Raw genomic sequence first — 17,935 nt, forward strand, 5'->3', positions numbered from 1 at the left:
GTGATCTGTCTCCAAGAGATCATGAGTGTAGCATATCTTCTGATTCTTCCATATATCTGTATGCTATATTTGAGCATATTTTAACGTTTTTTTTCTGCTTCCTCTTCAGCCTTGTTCAGAAATTCTGTTCATGGACATTTTCCATGAATACAGCCAGACTCTTACCCCCGTACTCTTAGACATGGTACACACCCTTCAAGGTAAGTGCCTTTTATTAATATAACACAAAAGCATGGGTTATGCAGTCGTTGCATTTGTCAGTATGATGGCGTCAGGCATCTTGTACTAATTCCAGAAAAGGAAAGACATTACTGGAGTAAGGCCCAATGCACACGGCCGGATTTGCGTTGCGGAATCCGGAGTAGGCGTCCGTCTCCAGAATCCGCAGCAAATACGTGCCATAGTATGCAATATAAAAGTGGGTTTCCATGCCCATGAGCGGAAATGAATTGCAATTTTCCAGTCACGGGGAAAAAATTGCAGCATTCTCTATTTTGTGCCAGATTTCGCGCGGACAGCTTCGATTGAAGTCAATGGAAGCTGTCCGTCCCACGGCCCTTCCGCAATCATCGTTGCGGAAAAGCCACGGGATCCGCGTCATCGCCTAGCAATGGCATGGTCACATCTGTACTGTGCATGTGCGTCGGTGCGATGGACGGCCCATCCGCAGTACACCGGCTGGGCACCCTGTCTGTTTCCGCTGCGGGATCCGACCCAGTCGTATGCAGGCGGCCTTACTCTATGGGAGCTATTATGCGAGCATCTCAATCGTCACTCGTTATTGCCATTTATGTCACTTACTGCCATATGCCATGTCATCATTAATATGTGAAGTTGGACAACCTCTATCGCCTACTTTTAGCTCTGTAAGCTAAGGTTATGGATTGATAGTAGGTAACCTGCTGAATCCAGGGATGTAAGTGTTATACTGACCTTCCCTGACGTTCCCCCGGTGTCACCGCTGAAGGCCACCACTCGCTGCATTGAGCGGCGCTGCTATGTAGTTTGTCCGTTCTGATTTTATAATGTGTGGATTACTCCGCAACGCCACTTGATGTACTGCAGGAGCGGCTACCAGCACTCGTCTGGGGACAGCTGTAGGACAGCTTTATTTTGAACAGTTTGTTAACATTGATTTACTTTTTTTCCAGGTCCCACTCCTTTAGAAGACTTAAATGGGATACTTATAAAAGATACTGGTAGGTACCTTGTAGTAACAACACATTCACTGTATATAGAAACCTTGTCAATCAAAATTCATCTATTCAGGCTACCATAAATACTTTCAAATTGACTTATTGTTTGACTGTCAAATATATGTTCTACTTTCAATCTTTGGTTTGATTGATAATTCACTGTAAGGTTCATTAAAGGGGTTGTCTTGACTAAAAAATAAGCTTTTTTTTTAAAAAAACAAAACAAGTGGTCATGTGATAAAATAAAGCATACCTATATCTCGCTCCCTCTGCGAAAGACTGCCTCTGGCCCTGTTACGATGCCGGTCTCTAGTGACAGTCGGAAGTCACGTGACTGCTATAGCCAATCAGAGGCAGCAGAATCAGCACTCATGCACCCGTCATGTGCTGACATGCAGGGTGCCATAATGTCATGAGTGTTGAACGGTGAAGTTGCAGCCTCTGATTAGTTGCAGCGGCCACCTGACTTCTGCTGTAAGCAGAGACCAGGATTGTTGAGGGAGCCAGTACACTCTTTTCCCAGAGGAGAAGAGAGGTTAGTACAGTTTCCTCGGTTATTTTATAAAATGGACATTTGTTTAAAAATTCTTTTTTTTTTTACTTTGACAGATCCCGCAGCGGGAGATGGCTGTCAGTGATAGATGCGGCAACTTCACAGAGGGAGATGCAACCCCCGCTGGGATCAATCTTTGAATTCAATGGGTGTTACAAGCGCCAGCCACTACATGGGATGTCGCTGTGGAGACATCCATTTCAAATACAGAGGTCGGAGTGGAAGCCTCCGCGCCGACCTCTGTATAATGGCTGCTACTTGCAACTGTGACTAAACATTATACTACATCAACATAGCTTCATGTCTTGTAGTGGGAAAAAAAGTTATAATCAACTTTAGCAAAGTTTAATACAAAATAAAACATACAAAATAAACCCCCTGTTTCATTAAAATATATATATTTTATTTATTATTAATAGTGAACCTCACAAAAAAAAGTGGTGCTGCCGAATTTGTAATGACTCATAGAATAGGCATGATGTAAAAAAATGCAAAAAGGAACTTTTTTTTCAGCCCCTCCAACTTCTAACCCAAAAATGATGCAAAAAAATGAACTCTTATACAGTTATGTTGATGGGAAAATAAAGTTATGGCTCTTGCAATATATTGTTGGAAATATGAAAAAAATGGCTCACTTCTTCTGCCCCAAAATGGTCTGGACCTTAATCCTTTCACCCTAAAGAGCGTACACGAATGCCCTCCAGGTGCAGGTTCAATCCTACTGCATACATGGCAGCAGTCGGCTAATTTTGACAGGTGACACCCGTCAACAACAGCCATGATCAGCATTCACAATGATAATGCATGTTAACCTCTGAAATACCACTGTCAATTCTGGCAGTGACATTTAAATGCCTCGATCAGCATTCGGGAGTCCTAAACGCTTCTCACAATAAGATCCGTTTGGGAGGTGCCTCTCGAATGTCATGGCAGCCCAAGGCCTTCTGAAGTCCCTCAAGGCTGCTATGTATTTCTGCCTATTAAGATGGGACTGTCACCTAGCCTAATACAATATCGGCCGTAAACTATTTGCTCTCTGGTTGTCACGTATGGGGGTCTTTCTTCTCGGAAGAGGAGAGAAAAGATGAAGACTTGCTCATCTAATCACTCCGCTACGTCATTTAACCCTGCCAATGCCACAACCTGTACCATTGTTTGTCCTTATGGCTTGCTGTCCTTGTAAGTCGGTGTAGTTGATCGGAACTCCCTTAGGTTATCTTATGTTAGGTCCTCCCTTCGCAGAATAACATTCTTATTCATTGTTTTTCCCCTGTAAGTACCAACAATTCTCCTTCCATTCTTCTTCCCTCAGTTTACAATGCTGTAGGACTAACTGCATTTGAATTATTTGATAGCGTGGACTTCGATGAATGGTTTAAAAGTCAGCTGCTAGGAGAACTGCAAATTACCCATGAAAGGTAAGAACGTTGCATCCATTTCCAGCGCAAATATATTTTTATTATTTTGTGTGCCGGCTATATTTCTCTTGTGATCTACGATTCATATTACACAAATAACGCGCTCTATGGTACCACAGCGGCAGTAAAAGGAAATGTTGCTTGTTTTTCCTGAACTCGGATGTATATTTAATATAGTGTGGTCACAAAGTTTTGCAGTTTAAGACCTAAGAAATAATGCAGTTTTCACAATGGCCATCATATCTCTCACAATAGGTGACACTTCCTTCTAGTCAGTATGTTCATTACTATTTACTATGTCTTCTAAAGGTATAAGTTGTTACGACGGAGAGTGATCTGGCTGATCGGACAATGGGTTTCGGTAAAATTCAGAGCCGATTTAAGACCTTCACTGTATCAAGCAATTCTCAACTCGCTACAAGACCAGGACTTGGTTGTAAGTAAATCTACTACTACACTGTCCCTAGTCCACCCCATTATCAGCTGGGAATTGCTAAGTAAAAGTCGTGCTTAAAAAGCAAAATATTACACAAAAATAGAGTTGGATCTAATTATACACAATAAACCTAAAGAGAGGGCTCCTGCCCACGGGCGGATGTTTGCTGCGGAATCCGCAGCAAATAGCGCCCATAGCATGCTCTAGGAAATCGATTCTTCCTGCACCCTTGCGGAAACCAATTGCAGGTTCTGCAGGCATAGGATAAATCACAGCATGCTACATTTTTTTGCGGGTTCCGCACGGACAGCTTCCATTGAAGTCAACGGAAGCCGCCCGATCGGCGGCCCTTCCGCAATGTAATTGCGGAAAGTTCTCGGATTCGACAAGGAAAGCAGGAGTTTCAGAAAAAAAAAATCTGTACTGTGCATGCCCAACTGTTAGCCATGCGGACCATCCGCAGTACAGATCAAAAGACAAGACCGCAGGTATGTGCACGCACCACTGCTGGCAGAGCCGGACTCCAAATGCGGAATCCTGCTCTGCAGTGTGCAGGGGGCCTAACCGTACAGTAAACTCAGTGTCAGTGTATAAATGCTCTTACTTTAGACTTTTTTTTTCCTTTGTCCAACTTTTATATTTTCAAGGATGTAAATAAGTATATAACATTTCTAAAATTAATGAATGTGGAATTGGCTTTTAATGTGATCCGGCTCGTTCAAGTGAGTGGCCAGCAAACCTTTGCTTCAGCTGAAAGTAGGTCAGATGTCAAAGACTTTGTCAGTAAAGTAATTGGCGGCAAACTAAGAGGAACCAGAAGCTGGAATTAAACCAGATATGTTCTTAAATGAGCCCAGGGCTCTTTTATTACCTGGCCAATATGTACAAGAAACTCGCATTGTGACACTTGGAAGAGCTCTTCTAGTCTCTAAGCGGTGTCTACCCGTGCCTTTACACTGTCATGAAGGCTGTTTTTTGGGTTACTTTACTTGGTATAAACATATTTGCATCTCTTTATCTCTGCATAGCTTATCTGTCTGTCTGTCTCTGTATATCTCTTCTATCTGTCTGTCATGTCTAGCTAATTTTATATCGACATATCCTACTATATAGACATACAGTGAGATATATTGTTAAAGGGATTGCCCAAGTTATTGCTATGTTAAAACCACATTCCGGGCATATACTCACCCCTCCAGCTTCCCACTGTGTCTGGTGCCACTACTCCGTCCTCTTCTCCTGTTACTTGTTTACAGGCTGCTGTCCCAACTGTTTACATGACATCACAGGCTGCTGCAGCCAATGACAGAGCTTAGAAATCGATCGCCAATCTCTGTCATTGGCTGCAACAACCTGTGATGGCCAATAGGAGTTTACCATAAATAAATACAACTTGGACAACCGCTTTAATAGGCTACCATTGTTAAAAATTGTATACCAATGCAGTAAACCCTTGCTTTACTGTATATCTTTTTATGGAATAGTGCAGTCTACTATTCTACTCCATATCGCAAGAGTCCAGGGGGGCAGTGTTTGTCCTTGTGGAGAGACCCCCACTTGGGTGTAAGGAATCTTACATAGGCCATGCAATGCTTCATGGGAAAAAGTCATGCAAGTTTGACATTGAATATTCTTCCACAGTGGAGGATTATTGGCTCATTGGGTGGCTAATGTTCCAATAGGTGGCGCTGTGGAGGATTACTCTGTGGCTCATTTCCATATTAGAAGAAATAGGTATACCCATGCATAGGGCAGCAGCCCAAGTACTCTTTTGTCATCCACATGGGGAAATGGGGGTCTATGGACATGGTAAGTGTATACTTCAGGAGCTGTTTTGCATGTGCGCCAAACATTGAGCTAAAATGTGATGTAAACCGGTTCCTGGAATAGAATCACATAAGCTGTTTTTGAGGCGTTTTTTGAGCTAGGCACAGGAGGTGATGAATCAGACTTTCCTGTACATACAAACCTCTTATAGCCAATTAGGCTATTCACACAGGCATGTTTTCACAATGACCGATGGTCCTGGTGAAAAAAGGTTGCAGAATGTCCTTTTCTGGCCTGTTTCAAAGATCAGAATTGGACAGGCAATGTCCACTGCCGACGGGTATTGGACAGCACATGGACACGAAGTCCGTGTGCTATCAGATGCTGGTTGCGCCTAAGAATCTCTGGTGAAACCCATGCGAAAGAGCCCTTATTGGATTGATTCCTGGCTTTGGCTCAAATTACTGAATCGAAAACTCTATGCGAGTCACTATTGAACCGATATGTATTGGCATGCCTTATTTTATTTAGCTTTTTGTGGTATGGAATAACTATAATACAGTAAAAAAATGTATTATATTGTGCAGTATATATTTAATAGCTACTTCTTTTGCTTTCGTTCAAGAGATGTTTTCATTTTTAACCTCCGATTTTTTTAAATTTTATTTGGGGTAAAAAGCTAAAAAATATATATATTTTTAAAATTTATAGTGGTTTATTTTTAAAATAAACATATTTATTATGAAATAAAGTATGGGAACGGGTTCCACATTTTGTTTCAGAGATTTTGATATAGAATACGTATAGTGTTGGACTACAAGGCGCATACAGCAACGGTTTTGGCTGGCATCGGCGGTGGGCTGTTTTCTCCTTTATGTATATATTTTTATTTTGTTCTGTAATCTTTTTTTTTTTACTTTTTTTTTTTTGTAACAATTTTTTTTTACCATTTATGACCCCATAACGTTATGTAAGACCTCTGGGTGACATTCACAGTGTCTTTTTTTTTTTTCTTTTTTTTTTAATTTCACACTTTACTACTGTAGCTGGGTCATCTGTAGGAGCCGCTTCCATAGGAGCCCAAGTTACAGGAAAAAAACTTCCCCTGTAGTGACATCAGTCAATAACAGAGCTGACCCCGCAGCCCTGCTGTAACAGAGGGACCCGGCGGTCACGTAATCGCCAAGTCAAATAGCGGAACAAACACTACCGCTTTCACTTTTTAGTACATAGTGCACATTGATCGCTGTGTATTTGGGAAAGGAGAAGGCAGAAGTGGCTAAAAACCGCTTCTCTCTTTTCCTCCAAATCTTCAGCCGTGTCTGACAGCCGAGAACCCGAACTGCCCCTGCTTCATTTCAGGAGTGGAGGCTTTAATCCCGCGCCGTACTTCTACTATCGGCCAGGATTAAAGCCCAGGACCAAGCGCTCTATATTTATCACGCTGGATTGTTAAGGGGTTAAAGGATACTGTCATCAGGTTCATGCTACTCAAACCATAGGCACCATACACCTTGGTCAGGGATGCCTGTTGCCCCTTTGGTGTTGTATTCTGAAATACTATGGTGTTTCAAAATGAATGCACTTGGAAGTCTGACTTGGAGCTGAGCTCCGAGTCACGGAGGTGGGTCACGCCAGCCTCTTCCCGCCTGCAACATAGGGAATCATTGGACACCCGCAGGTGATTAAATACCTGCGGATGTCATTTTTCCCTGGTGTGCAGGTCGCATGTGCAGGAAAGCACCCACAGCATGCTCCATTGTCCCACACGGACGGCTCCTGCAGCTTCCATTGAAGCCTATAGGAATTGTCTGGTCCCGCGGCACACCTGCAGCTGTATTTGTTCTGTATCGCGGGAAAACAGGAGTTTAAAAAAAAAGCAGAGCACATCCGCCGGGCCGAAGAAAGAAGATCTGGCCGTGTCGGAGGGGAGACCTGCAGCGTCCGGACAGGTAAGTATAATCGATTTTGAGGCCTCATGTCTGTGGGACAGGCGGGACCTGCTACGGGATTCTGCATGGAGAATCCGTGCGGGCCTGAATTTCCCTGTGGACATCATGAGGCCTAAGGGAAAAATATGACCCGTGTGGATTTCTGCTGCGGATTTCCGCAGCGTATGCACTTTGAATTGCTTGTTTTTTGCATGCGGAAGATCAATTGAGATAGAGGGCAATTGAACCCATCCGCGCGTGATCCGTGTTAAAATGGAGCATGCTGCCTTTTAATTCCCACGCAGGCCATCTGCAAATCACTTAAAAATACCATCCGCCGCTATTTAATTAACCGCGGGTGGTCAGTGATAACCTATGGGCAATTTTATATGCGGATCATGCGTGCGAGAGACCTACGCCGATTTAATAAATCTATTTTTCCCCCAGTCGTCTCCACGACAGCACCAATGAGATTGCCTCCTCCTGGTAGGACAGGAACATACTGAGAGGTTAAAAGCTCCCCCCCTTCCCCACTTTCCTCAGTGTCTTCCTGTCCTGCCAGGAGGCAGGATCTATGAGAGGAGCTGGTGGAGAAGCCAGCGAAAGCATACAGGCGGATCGGAAGGCAGTGGCTCACCCTGTCATCCCTTCGCAGCCAGACGACTCCCGGGACGCCACATCAGGGTGGTAACCCCCGGGCCAGGTTCCTCCCGCGGCGGCCCATGGGGGGTTCAAAGCGGGAGCCTCAGTCCCCCTCGTCCTCCGGCAGAAATTACAGCGCGGCGCTCCAGGAAGCCCTTTGACGGCAGGCGGCGGGGCGCCGCATCTCACGTCCAGCGCGATGACGTCATCGCGTCTGCATTAGGAGCGGAGGGGGCGGGGCTTAGCGCAGGAGCGCGAAAATTCAAATAGGAACCTGAGAGAAGCCAGAACACCAGCATCACAGGTCGCAGGGTGTCTGCAGCACTGGTATAAAGATGAGTGCTCCAGCCCCAGAGACAGCTGAAACCTCAGCCTCAGCGGCCGTAAGTAGCCAGTGCGGCAAAAATACAATGCAAATATCCAGTATGTTGTGTATGGAAAAATTGCATGTTTACCCGCAAAAATGCTTTGTTTGTCAGGGGGATAAAAAAGACATCCCCCCCAGAACAAAACTGCGAAAGTGCGTGGAATGCGGGACGAGACTGCCAGCCACGTATCAGAGGCCTCAAGGCATGCGTGGCTAGGCTAGTCAGAGAGGAATCGGGGGGATTCCTGGATGACGTTAGAAAGCTGGTGAAGGAAGAGGTTCAATCAGCTCTAACGTCACTGCCGGCACCGCCAGCGAAACGCCAAAGAAAGGCATATGTTCCCGAGGAGTCTTCTGATTCCGAGAACTCCATCGGATCAGAGCAAGAGGAGCAGGCGGCCGAAGAGTCCTCAGAGGAGGAGGACTACAGGAAATATTTGTTCCATCAAGATGAATTGACGGAACTAATTAAATCAGTTAGGGCTACGTTAAAAATAGAACAGCCCAGAGAGCCGCGGACCCGACAGGATGAGATATTCAGTGGACTTGGGGAAAGGCGCAAACATACCTTCCCGGTCCACAAAAACATCTCTAAAATAATTCAGAGAGAGTGGAGTAAACCAGACGCAGGTTCCTACTCCGCTCGAGGCGTAAAAAGGAGATACCCCCTGGAGGAGGAAGCTTGCGCAAGCTGGGACGAAATACCTAAGGTAGACGTCCCGGTGGCCAAGGTAGCCAAGAGGACGACTCTGCCCTTTGAGGATGCCGCACAGCTAAAAGACCCCATGGATCGCAAGGCAGAGGGACTCCTAAAGAAATCATGGGAGGCAGCGGCAAACATCCTTAGGCCAGGGATCGCAGCCACTTGCGTGGCGCGGACCCTGGGGGTATGGTTAGAGCAGCTGGAACTACATCTGACCAACAAAACGCCGAGGGATCAGATCCTTAACTCCCTTCCCATCCTGCGCATGGCCACTAACTTCCTAGCGGACGCCGCGGCCGAGACCGTCAAACTCTCAGCAAAAGCCACAGCCCGCGCTAACTCAGCCAGAAGGGTGTTATGGCTGAGGTCATGGTCAGGCGACCTGGCCTCGAAAAACAAATTGTGTGCCCTCCCATTCTACGGCCAATTTCTATTCGGACCGGACCTAGATAAAATTCTAGAGAAGGCGGCCGACAGGAAAAAAGGGTTCCCTGAGGAAAAACCACAGAGAGTGAAGACCTTTCCCTGGGCCCCAATGCAGCAGCCCGAGGCCTACCGAGGCAAGGGCAAGACAGGCCGCTGGAGTTACCCCAAGGGGGGCAGAGGAAGGAATATCCTCTTCAACCCCCATCAGGGGGAGCCGAAGCAAAGACCCTGACGCCATCCCCATAGGGGCAAGGCTGGGGAGCTTTGTGGATCAATGGGCCGCAATCTGCGGGGGCCCATGGATCCCAAAGATCCTACAGCACGGATACCAGATAGAGCTGGTATCCATCCCCAGAAGGAAATTCATTACCACGCGAGCCCCAAAAAAACAGCTACATTTACTAGGGCAAAGCGTGCGCGACTTGCAGCGGTTAAACGCAATATCTCCCGTACCGCGAAACGAGGAAACCCAGGGCTATTACTCCAGGCTCTTTTTAGTAAAAAAACCCGGCGGGAAACACCGGACGATAATAAACCTGAAAGACCTGAACACCTGCGTCCGATACAGGAGATTCAAAATGGAAACCATCTCCTCGACAATAAAGTTGATCCCCAGAGGAGCCTACATGGCGTCCATCGATCTGAAGGACGCGTATTTTCACATCCCGATCCACAAAGATTCACAGAAATACCTGCGGTTCGCAGTGGACATGGGCGGAAGAACAGAGCACCACCAGTTCAGATGCCTGCCCTTCGGGATATCCTCAGCTCCCAGAATCTTTACCAAGATTATGGCGGAGGTAGCCGCCCACCTGAGAGAAAAATCGATCCTAGTAGTACCGTACCTGGACGATATTCTATTAATAGCAGAGTCCAAAAAACTCCTAACCAAACATCTGGAGACAGTGCTAGAACTTCTCCAATCATTGGGATGGATTATAAACTGGGAAAAATCCAGCCTAGATCCCGGCAAGCAGAAGACGTTTCTGGGAATAACTCTCGACTCAGAATCGCAATGCTCCTACCTACCCGAGGAGAGAATACAAAAAATCCGCAGAATAGTCAAAACCTTCCTACGAAGACGATTCTGCACAATTCGGGAGGCAATGTCTCTTCTGGGGAGCTTGACATCATGCATCCCAGGAGTAGCATGGGCCCAGGCCCACACCAGAGCCCTACAGGCCGTAGTCCTATCCTCGTGGGACAAAAGGCAGTCCTCGCTAGGGGCAAGGATGTACATCCCAAACAGGGCAAAAACATCCCTGCGTTGGTGGACATCCCCAGAGACCCTGCGGAGAGGGGTTCACTGGCTACAAAACCCAGCCATCCACATCACAACAGACGCAAGCGCCTGTGGATGGGGAGCGCATGTGGGGAACCAATTCTTTCAGGGTCCCTGGCCTCAGAGGATAAAAGAACAATCCTCAAATTTCAGAGAACTACAGGCAGCTTGGCAGGTTCTACAGCAGTTGGGCAACTCGCTACAGAACCATCACATAAAAATACTGTCAGACAATGTCACCGCGGTCGCTCACATACGACACCAAGGGGGCACAAGATCTCCCCCACTGCAAAGCATCGCACAGAAAATCTTTCACTGGGCGGAGGGCCGGATCCTCTCGATCACGGCAACCCACTTAAAGGGGACACTAAATGGAAAAGCAGACTTCCTCAGCAGGAAGCAGATAGACCCAGGAGAGTGGTCCCTCTCCCCAGAGGCATTCAGAATCTTAACCAACCGGTGGGGGACCCCACAGTTGGACCTCTTCGCAACCAGGGAGAACACGAAAGTAGGCAACTTTTTCTCCCTCCGGCCAGGAGATCGTCCGATAGCGGTAGACGCCCTGGGCCAGGACTGGGGACAAGGACTGGCCTACGCCTTTCCTCCCATACCACTAATCCCCAGGGTTTTACAACACTTCAGAACCCAGGGATGCACGCTAATCCTAGTGACCCCCTTCTGGCCAAAAAGAAGCTGGTTCGGTCTTCTGACAACACTGAGCGTCCAGGACCCAGTCACCTTGCCTACCTGGACGGATCTTCTATCGCAGGGGCCACTGAACCACCCCGGCCTAGACAAACTCCATTTAACGGCATGGCTCTTGAGGAATCCTCGCTAAGACAGAAAGGATTCTCAGAGAAAGTAGTAGAAACCCTAATGTCCAGTAGGAAAAAGACGACCCACCTGATCTACCAGAAGGTCTAGAGAAAGTTTTCCTCATGGAGACAGGGAAGGGATCGCGGGGATTCTATCCCCGACACTCCGCTAATCTTAGAATTCCTGCAGGAGGGCTTAGAGATGGGCCTCTCCCCGAGCACCCTAAAAGTCCAGGTTTCAGACCTTAGCGCTATCTGCGACACAAAATTCGCAGACGATAGATGGGTCCACAGGTTCCTAACAGCAGCAGCTAGATTACGCCCTAGGCCCATAAACCTGTTCCCAGACTGGAACCTTAATTGGGTTCTAGGGGCCATGACAGCGGTACCATTCGAACCGATCAAAGCGCTACCTATAAGAATGCTGACAATCAAGACCATCTTCCTAGTAGCCATTACATCCGCAAGACGGGTTAGCGAACTACAGGCCTTGTCCATCCGCCACCCGTTTATGAAAATTACAGACACCAAACTAATATTTAAAACAGACCCGGCCTTTATGCCGAAAGTAGTGTCAGATTTTCATAGGTCCCAGGATATAATAATCCCCTCATTCTTCAGCCACCCAAAAAACGAGGAGGAAAGAACCCTAAGCTGCCTGGACGTTAGGAGAGCAGTCCTAACCTACATAGATACAACGAGCCACTGGAGGCGGGACGACAACCTGTTCGTCCAGTTCAGTGGCCCAAATAAGGGTAGCAAAGCAGCGAAAAGTTCCATAGCCAGGTGGATCCGCCTGGCCATCATAGAATCCTATAAAGCCCTCGGGAAGGAGATCCCGTTAGCGCTTAAAGCCCATTCCACAAGGGCAGTAGCGTCCTCATGGGCCGAACACAGTTCAGCCTCGGTCGAGCAAATTTGCAAGGCCGCAGTCTGGAAAAAACCCCACACGTTTACTAAACACTATAGGGTAAAAGTGCAGCAGGACGAGGACATGGCCTTCGGCCGCAAAGTCCTCTCGGCAGCGATCCCACCCTAATAAACTTTAGTTGGTACGTCTCATTGGTGCTGTCGTGGAGACGACTGGGGGAAAAAGTGGATTATACCCACCTGATAATCAGGTTTCCAGTAGTCTCCACGACAGCACCCGTACCTTTCCCGCCCTAGAAAAATAAAATAATAAATTTAAAAATTAAAAAACCCCGGTTAGGGGAAAAAATTTAAGTTTAGCTCCTGCCCCGGCAATTCGTTAGAATCCACTGAGGAAAGTGGGGAAGGGGGGGAGCTTTTAACCTCTCAGTATGTTCCTGTCCTACCAGGAGGAGGCAATCTCATTGGTGCTGTCGTGGAGACTACTGGAAACCTGATTATCAGGTGGGTATAATCCACTTTTTTTAGTGTACATTGGCCTTAAGCATTATGGTATCTGATTTTACATTTTAGTTATTCAACTATTTTACTATATATACTTTTCTTTATATATATATATATATATATATATATATATATATATATATATATATATATACATATATATATATATAACTTAAATGGGCTACATCTCGGAGCCAAGAGCTAACTCAAAGTTTTCAATGTCATTTTCGTTTCTTCCATGATGAAATGATTAAGAAATCCCTATTTTCCATTCTGTGGGTAGGTGATAAATGTCTTTGTAGGATTGCCCCTTTAAGTAGATGATGAAGGTACATCTTGTACAAAGAGCACAATCTAATTCCTGTCGGTGATGTGACGATGTGTCACTCCATGGTCTATTTATATCAGAGCTTCACTGAACAAGACATAAAAAGTGTAATTAGATTTATCATTACAGAAGGCAATTTTACTAATTAGCTATTTGTGTATCTCCGAAATTATCTGAAAGTCCAATCCAAAGTGTTGGTAATTAAACAGAACTTTACCAAATGACAAATTTCCCATTGTTACTACCTATCAGGCGATATTCTTTTCTCCTTCACTCACCAAGAAGCAGAGAAGTGGGTGACAAAAATCACATTAGTAATTTGTTTAATTGGCTAAATGTTGTATCGTTTTTGTCAGCATTGTTCATGACAGGCAGCATAATGAATAAGTTTCACGGCAGTGAGCCGCTCCTCATTAAGTAACTGTCAAGCGTTTCCTTAAGATTTGCTTAAGAAATTTTTTTTTTTTTAGCCTTTTAAGCAGTAATAGTTTTACTATTTATAATGACAGTAATTGAAGTAATAGGTACTAAATGTTAATTGCTATTTATGAAAGTGAATATTCATCAGTGGATTGACTTTAAATATTAGTCATCATGTTACAACAAGTCACAATTTGTGTATTTAGAGCCCTTTTTGCATTTTAAGGTTGTTAAAGTGAACCTCCGGTTTGGAGACAAACTGCTGTCACAGAACAGCAGGGGTATATTAATAATAATAATCTTTATTTGTATAGCGCCTACATATTCCGCAGCGCTTACAAAGACAGGGAGAATTCAGAAAGACAAAAGTACAAAAATTACAAAACTACAGTTACATAGTAATCAGTTGATGGAAACAATAGGGGTGCGGGTCCTGCTCCAACGAGCTTACATACTACGAATAGTGGGGTGATACAGAAGGTAAAGGGGCAGGAGATGTGCGCGGTATGGCAGGGTGGAGAGTGAGGGATGCTATATACAGACAATGGTCAGACATTTAGCCGTGTGACGGCACGATCAGTATGATTGCAGGAGCGGTTTATGATGGCTAGCAGGGATTGCAGTCAGTAGGTCAGGGAACATGTTATCAGGTGGCGTACAGAGGAGTTTGTTTAGGGAATGCAGTATGCCTCCCTGAAGTTTTTTGAGTCCTGGATTGCCCGGGTATCCCTTAGTAGTGCGTTCCAGAGGACCGGTGCTGCTCTGGAGAAGTCTTAGAATTAGAGGGTTGCGCAGTCTAGTTTTGTTAGCAGAGCGGAGAGCCCGGGCTGGGTGATGGATTGAGATGTGGGAGGCAATATAGGGGGGCGCGGCGCTGCGCTGTGGAGGGCTTTGTGGATGAATATTATAAGGTGGATAAATATAAGAATATAATAATATATCATGTATATTACCCACAGTTGTTCTCTGCCACCCCTCTGATGAGCTGGTTTTTGACTGTCCAGGATGGTTGCAGCAATTTTCTAATTGCCTAATGCACACTGTGCAGTGCTCACTGGTTGGCCAGTGTTAATCACATGAGCAGCTCTGGCCAATCAGATGGCAGTATAGTATATTGGAAGTCTAACACTACCAATGCACTGTGGGGAATCAGGTAGTCTGAAGATTGGATGTGCCATTTTGGATGGATAAAAAGAGGATGCTAAACTAGCAGATGAGACGGGCAGCAGAGAACAAGTGCAGGCCATAAACTCTTCTCCTCCTGGGATAGAATTTTGTTCCAAAACTAGAGGGTTGCCTTAATTATACATGTATATTTTCATTTATACAACTGGTTACTCTCTGGTGGCACAGCCACAGCTGTTTTTGTGCTGTGGAAAGAAGATCGACCTGCACATCGGAGAGTCCAGCAGCGCCCGGAGAGGTAAGAAAATTTTTTTTTCCCCTCTCCATGGCCGTAGACACTCGCAGATTTCACTGCGGGATTCAACAGTGGAATCCGTGCGTGCAACTAGACATGAGGCCGTGGGCCTCATGTCCGCTAGCTAAATGAAATTGCGGATTCCGCAGCGGATTTCCGCCGCGGAATCCACAGCGGATTTTGCCCATAGGGAATCATTGGCCATCCGCGGTCCATTAAATTGATTTTTGCACCCGCGGATGGCATTTTAAAAGAATTGCGCTTTTCACGCGCAGGAGAAAAAACGCGGCATGCTCCATTCTGCCGTGGATTCTGCGCGGATCGGCAACATTGCTATCACATTTATAGCAATGTGTGCGGATATCTGCATGCAAAAAAAATACCATTTAAAGTAAAGCCACGCGGAATTCGGATTCTGCCCTCTCCGCCCCTCGCCACTGTTTGCAATGGGAGGGGCAGAGATAAGCTTCGCCCCCTCAAATTACAAATAGTGGCAAGGGGTGGAGAGGGTGCGGGAGCTCAGTGCACTGCTCCCGGCCCGCCTCCTCCCCCTGCAGAGAGAGACGGCGTATATCGGCCAGGCGTGAAAACCCGGCCGATATACGCACGTCAGAATAAGCCCTCAGACTATGCAGAGACAGACCTTACTGAAAATAATAAAAATGTAACAGATTGAAAAAATAGCTAATAAACACAAAAAATGGAGCACATAAATCACAAATCAGATCTTGATAACCAAAAGACATGAGCTCAGTGTGAACCTGAACTCCTCTTTGAAGAGACCGTTGGGCCAATGATGGACCTGACAATTCTGGTGTTCTCTGGTGAATGCCAATCAATCTATATGGTGCTGGGCTGTGAGCGCAGATCTCACTACAGGACGTCGGGCACACAAGCTACTCACATGGAGCCTTTTTCCAACAGTTTAGTCAGTAAAGTGCAGACCAGTAGCCCACTGGAAATAATTCTGTAGGGTTCTGGCATATTGGAGTAGATACCAGTCACTGATGCTGGGTTTATGCCCTTCCATTGCTCTGCCCAGCTCTCCGCTTGTAACAGCCTATGTCCTGGTATCTGCCCCATGCTCTTGAGACTGTGCTGGGTAATACAGCAAGCCTTCTTACAATGGCACGTATGGAAATGCCATCCTAGAGGAGCAGGACTAATTTTGCAACCTGGTAGGACTGAAAGTAGCGCCTCATTGTACCAGTTGTGACGATGACACTAGTAAAGCTTAAAACTATAGAAGAATCAAGATGGATAAGAGGAGACATTTATTTAGTGTTTGTGTATCACTTCCATAGAATATTTCCAGGCTACAGTGCTTCTAAATGTTTAGGACCTACTTCTCTTTAGCTACGTGAACTGGACACTTTACAGATCTGTTTGCTATATGGTAGACATCCACTCCTTGCTACAAATGCTTCTTTTTTTTTAAGACCCTTTCAGCTGGGCTTAGGGGTCTTGGAGGGACATAAAACAAGTCTGTGCAGATTGGGGATAAAGTCTATTGTGCAGCAGGTTGACTTGAAGGAAACCTGTCATTACCTTTGATTCCACAAACTATACTATGGGGCTTAACCCTTTGCAATCCAAGTTTGGATTCAGGGTTTCCTAGGGGGTTTTCTCTTTCTGACATTATACGATGGCGCCACCTGCTGGCTCAAGCCAGTACTGTGGTATTGGACATGCTGGAGAGGCCCCCGACAACAGAGCGGCCAGTAATATACAGTAAGAATACCCTGCCGGACGTCTTCCGACATCGGAAACTGTACAGTCTTCAATCAGAATGTCTTTAGACGTCACAGTGGATTGGAAAGAGTTAAAAGTGAAGGAATGGGAAATCCAGGCAACCGTTTCATACTTACCGGATGCCCCGTTCCAGCGCTGTGTCCACATGAAGTTGGCGTGCACACACAGAGTGACTCTTTCTTTGCATGCAACTCCCATAGAGATAAATGGGAGATGCACACACAAAGTCAAGCTGCTGGTGGTCACCTTGTTTGCGAGCACACAGCTCTGGAATGGAGCACCCAGTGATTATAAATCACAGATCCCTGGTAGTTTATGGGGTTCAAAGGTGATGACAGATTCCCTTGTATAGGGGTATTCCCATCATCTCATTCCACAGGGGAATAACTTGCTGATCAGTGGATTAGCAACTGCTGGAATCTCCACCTATACCAAGATTTCACACTTGGCGCGTTCTGAAGTTTTGATAGCAATAGCCACGCATGCACACCTCTGCTCCATTCACTTCAATGGCAACACTGAAGATAGACTAGTTCAAGCACACAACTATCTCTGTCCGTCCCATTGAAGTGAATGGAGTGGTGGTGTCAGCCACTGCTGCCAAAACTTCAGGTAAGCTCTCTGGATCGATGAGGGTCCCAGGCCTCCTGTGGATAGGGGATAACTTGCTGAGATGGAAATTCCCCTTTAAGTGATCCCGCTGCACAGTAGACTTTCTCCTAAATCTGCACAGACTTGTTTCATGTCCCTCTTACTTTCTGGAAAACATAACAAAGGAGTTCTTCCTCCTTTAGTGTAAAAACATGTAAGGACAGGGAGATAAGTGTGCAGGAGCAGGCATGTTGTAATGGAGGCATGCTTGGAAGAGAAATTGTGTAGCAAGCGGAGAGAGGCTTTAAATTCTGGCTTAATGCTCAGGAGCAGTACACAGACAAATCATCCGCGCCTCAGAGATCAATACAACTATACAAAAATATTTCATCAAAGGCAGTTCATACACTACATGGATTAGGAAACCTGTCTGCGAATAAAAAGTTGCCAGTTCTTTTTTGGATTTATTTATTTTTTTTTACTTGTCTTTCATCTTCACATATTTCAGACTTGC

At 45.8% G+C, this 17,935-nt stretch overlaps 1 protein-coding gene across 1 annotated transcript in view; it reads left to right on the top strand.

Moving 5' to 3' along the window:
- IPO11 (importin 11) overlaps positions 1-17,935 on the top strand; it is a 450,706-nt gene that overhangs the window by 143,908 nt on the left and 288,863 nt on the right. The window contains exons 13-16 of the mRNA XM_066602787.1: positions 110-200; positions 1,152-1,199; positions 3,062-3,167; positions 3,477-3,603. Of these exons, the coding sequence (XP_066458884.1) occupies positions 110-200; positions 1,152-1,199; positions 3,062-3,167; positions 3,477-3,603 (372 nt within the window). The remainder of the gene's footprint in view (positions 1-109; positions 201-1,151; positions 1,200-3,061; positions 3,168-3,476; positions 3,604-17,935) is intronic.

This window comes from Eleutherodactylus coqui, chromosome 5, assembly GCF_035609145.1.
Source record: "Eleutherodactylus coqui strain aEleCoq1 chromosome 5, aEleCoq1.hap1, whole genome shotgun sequence".
Taxonomy (NCBI): Eukaryota; Metazoa; Chordata; class Amphibia; order Anura; family Eleutherodactylidae; genus Eleutherodactylus; species Eleutherodactylus coqui.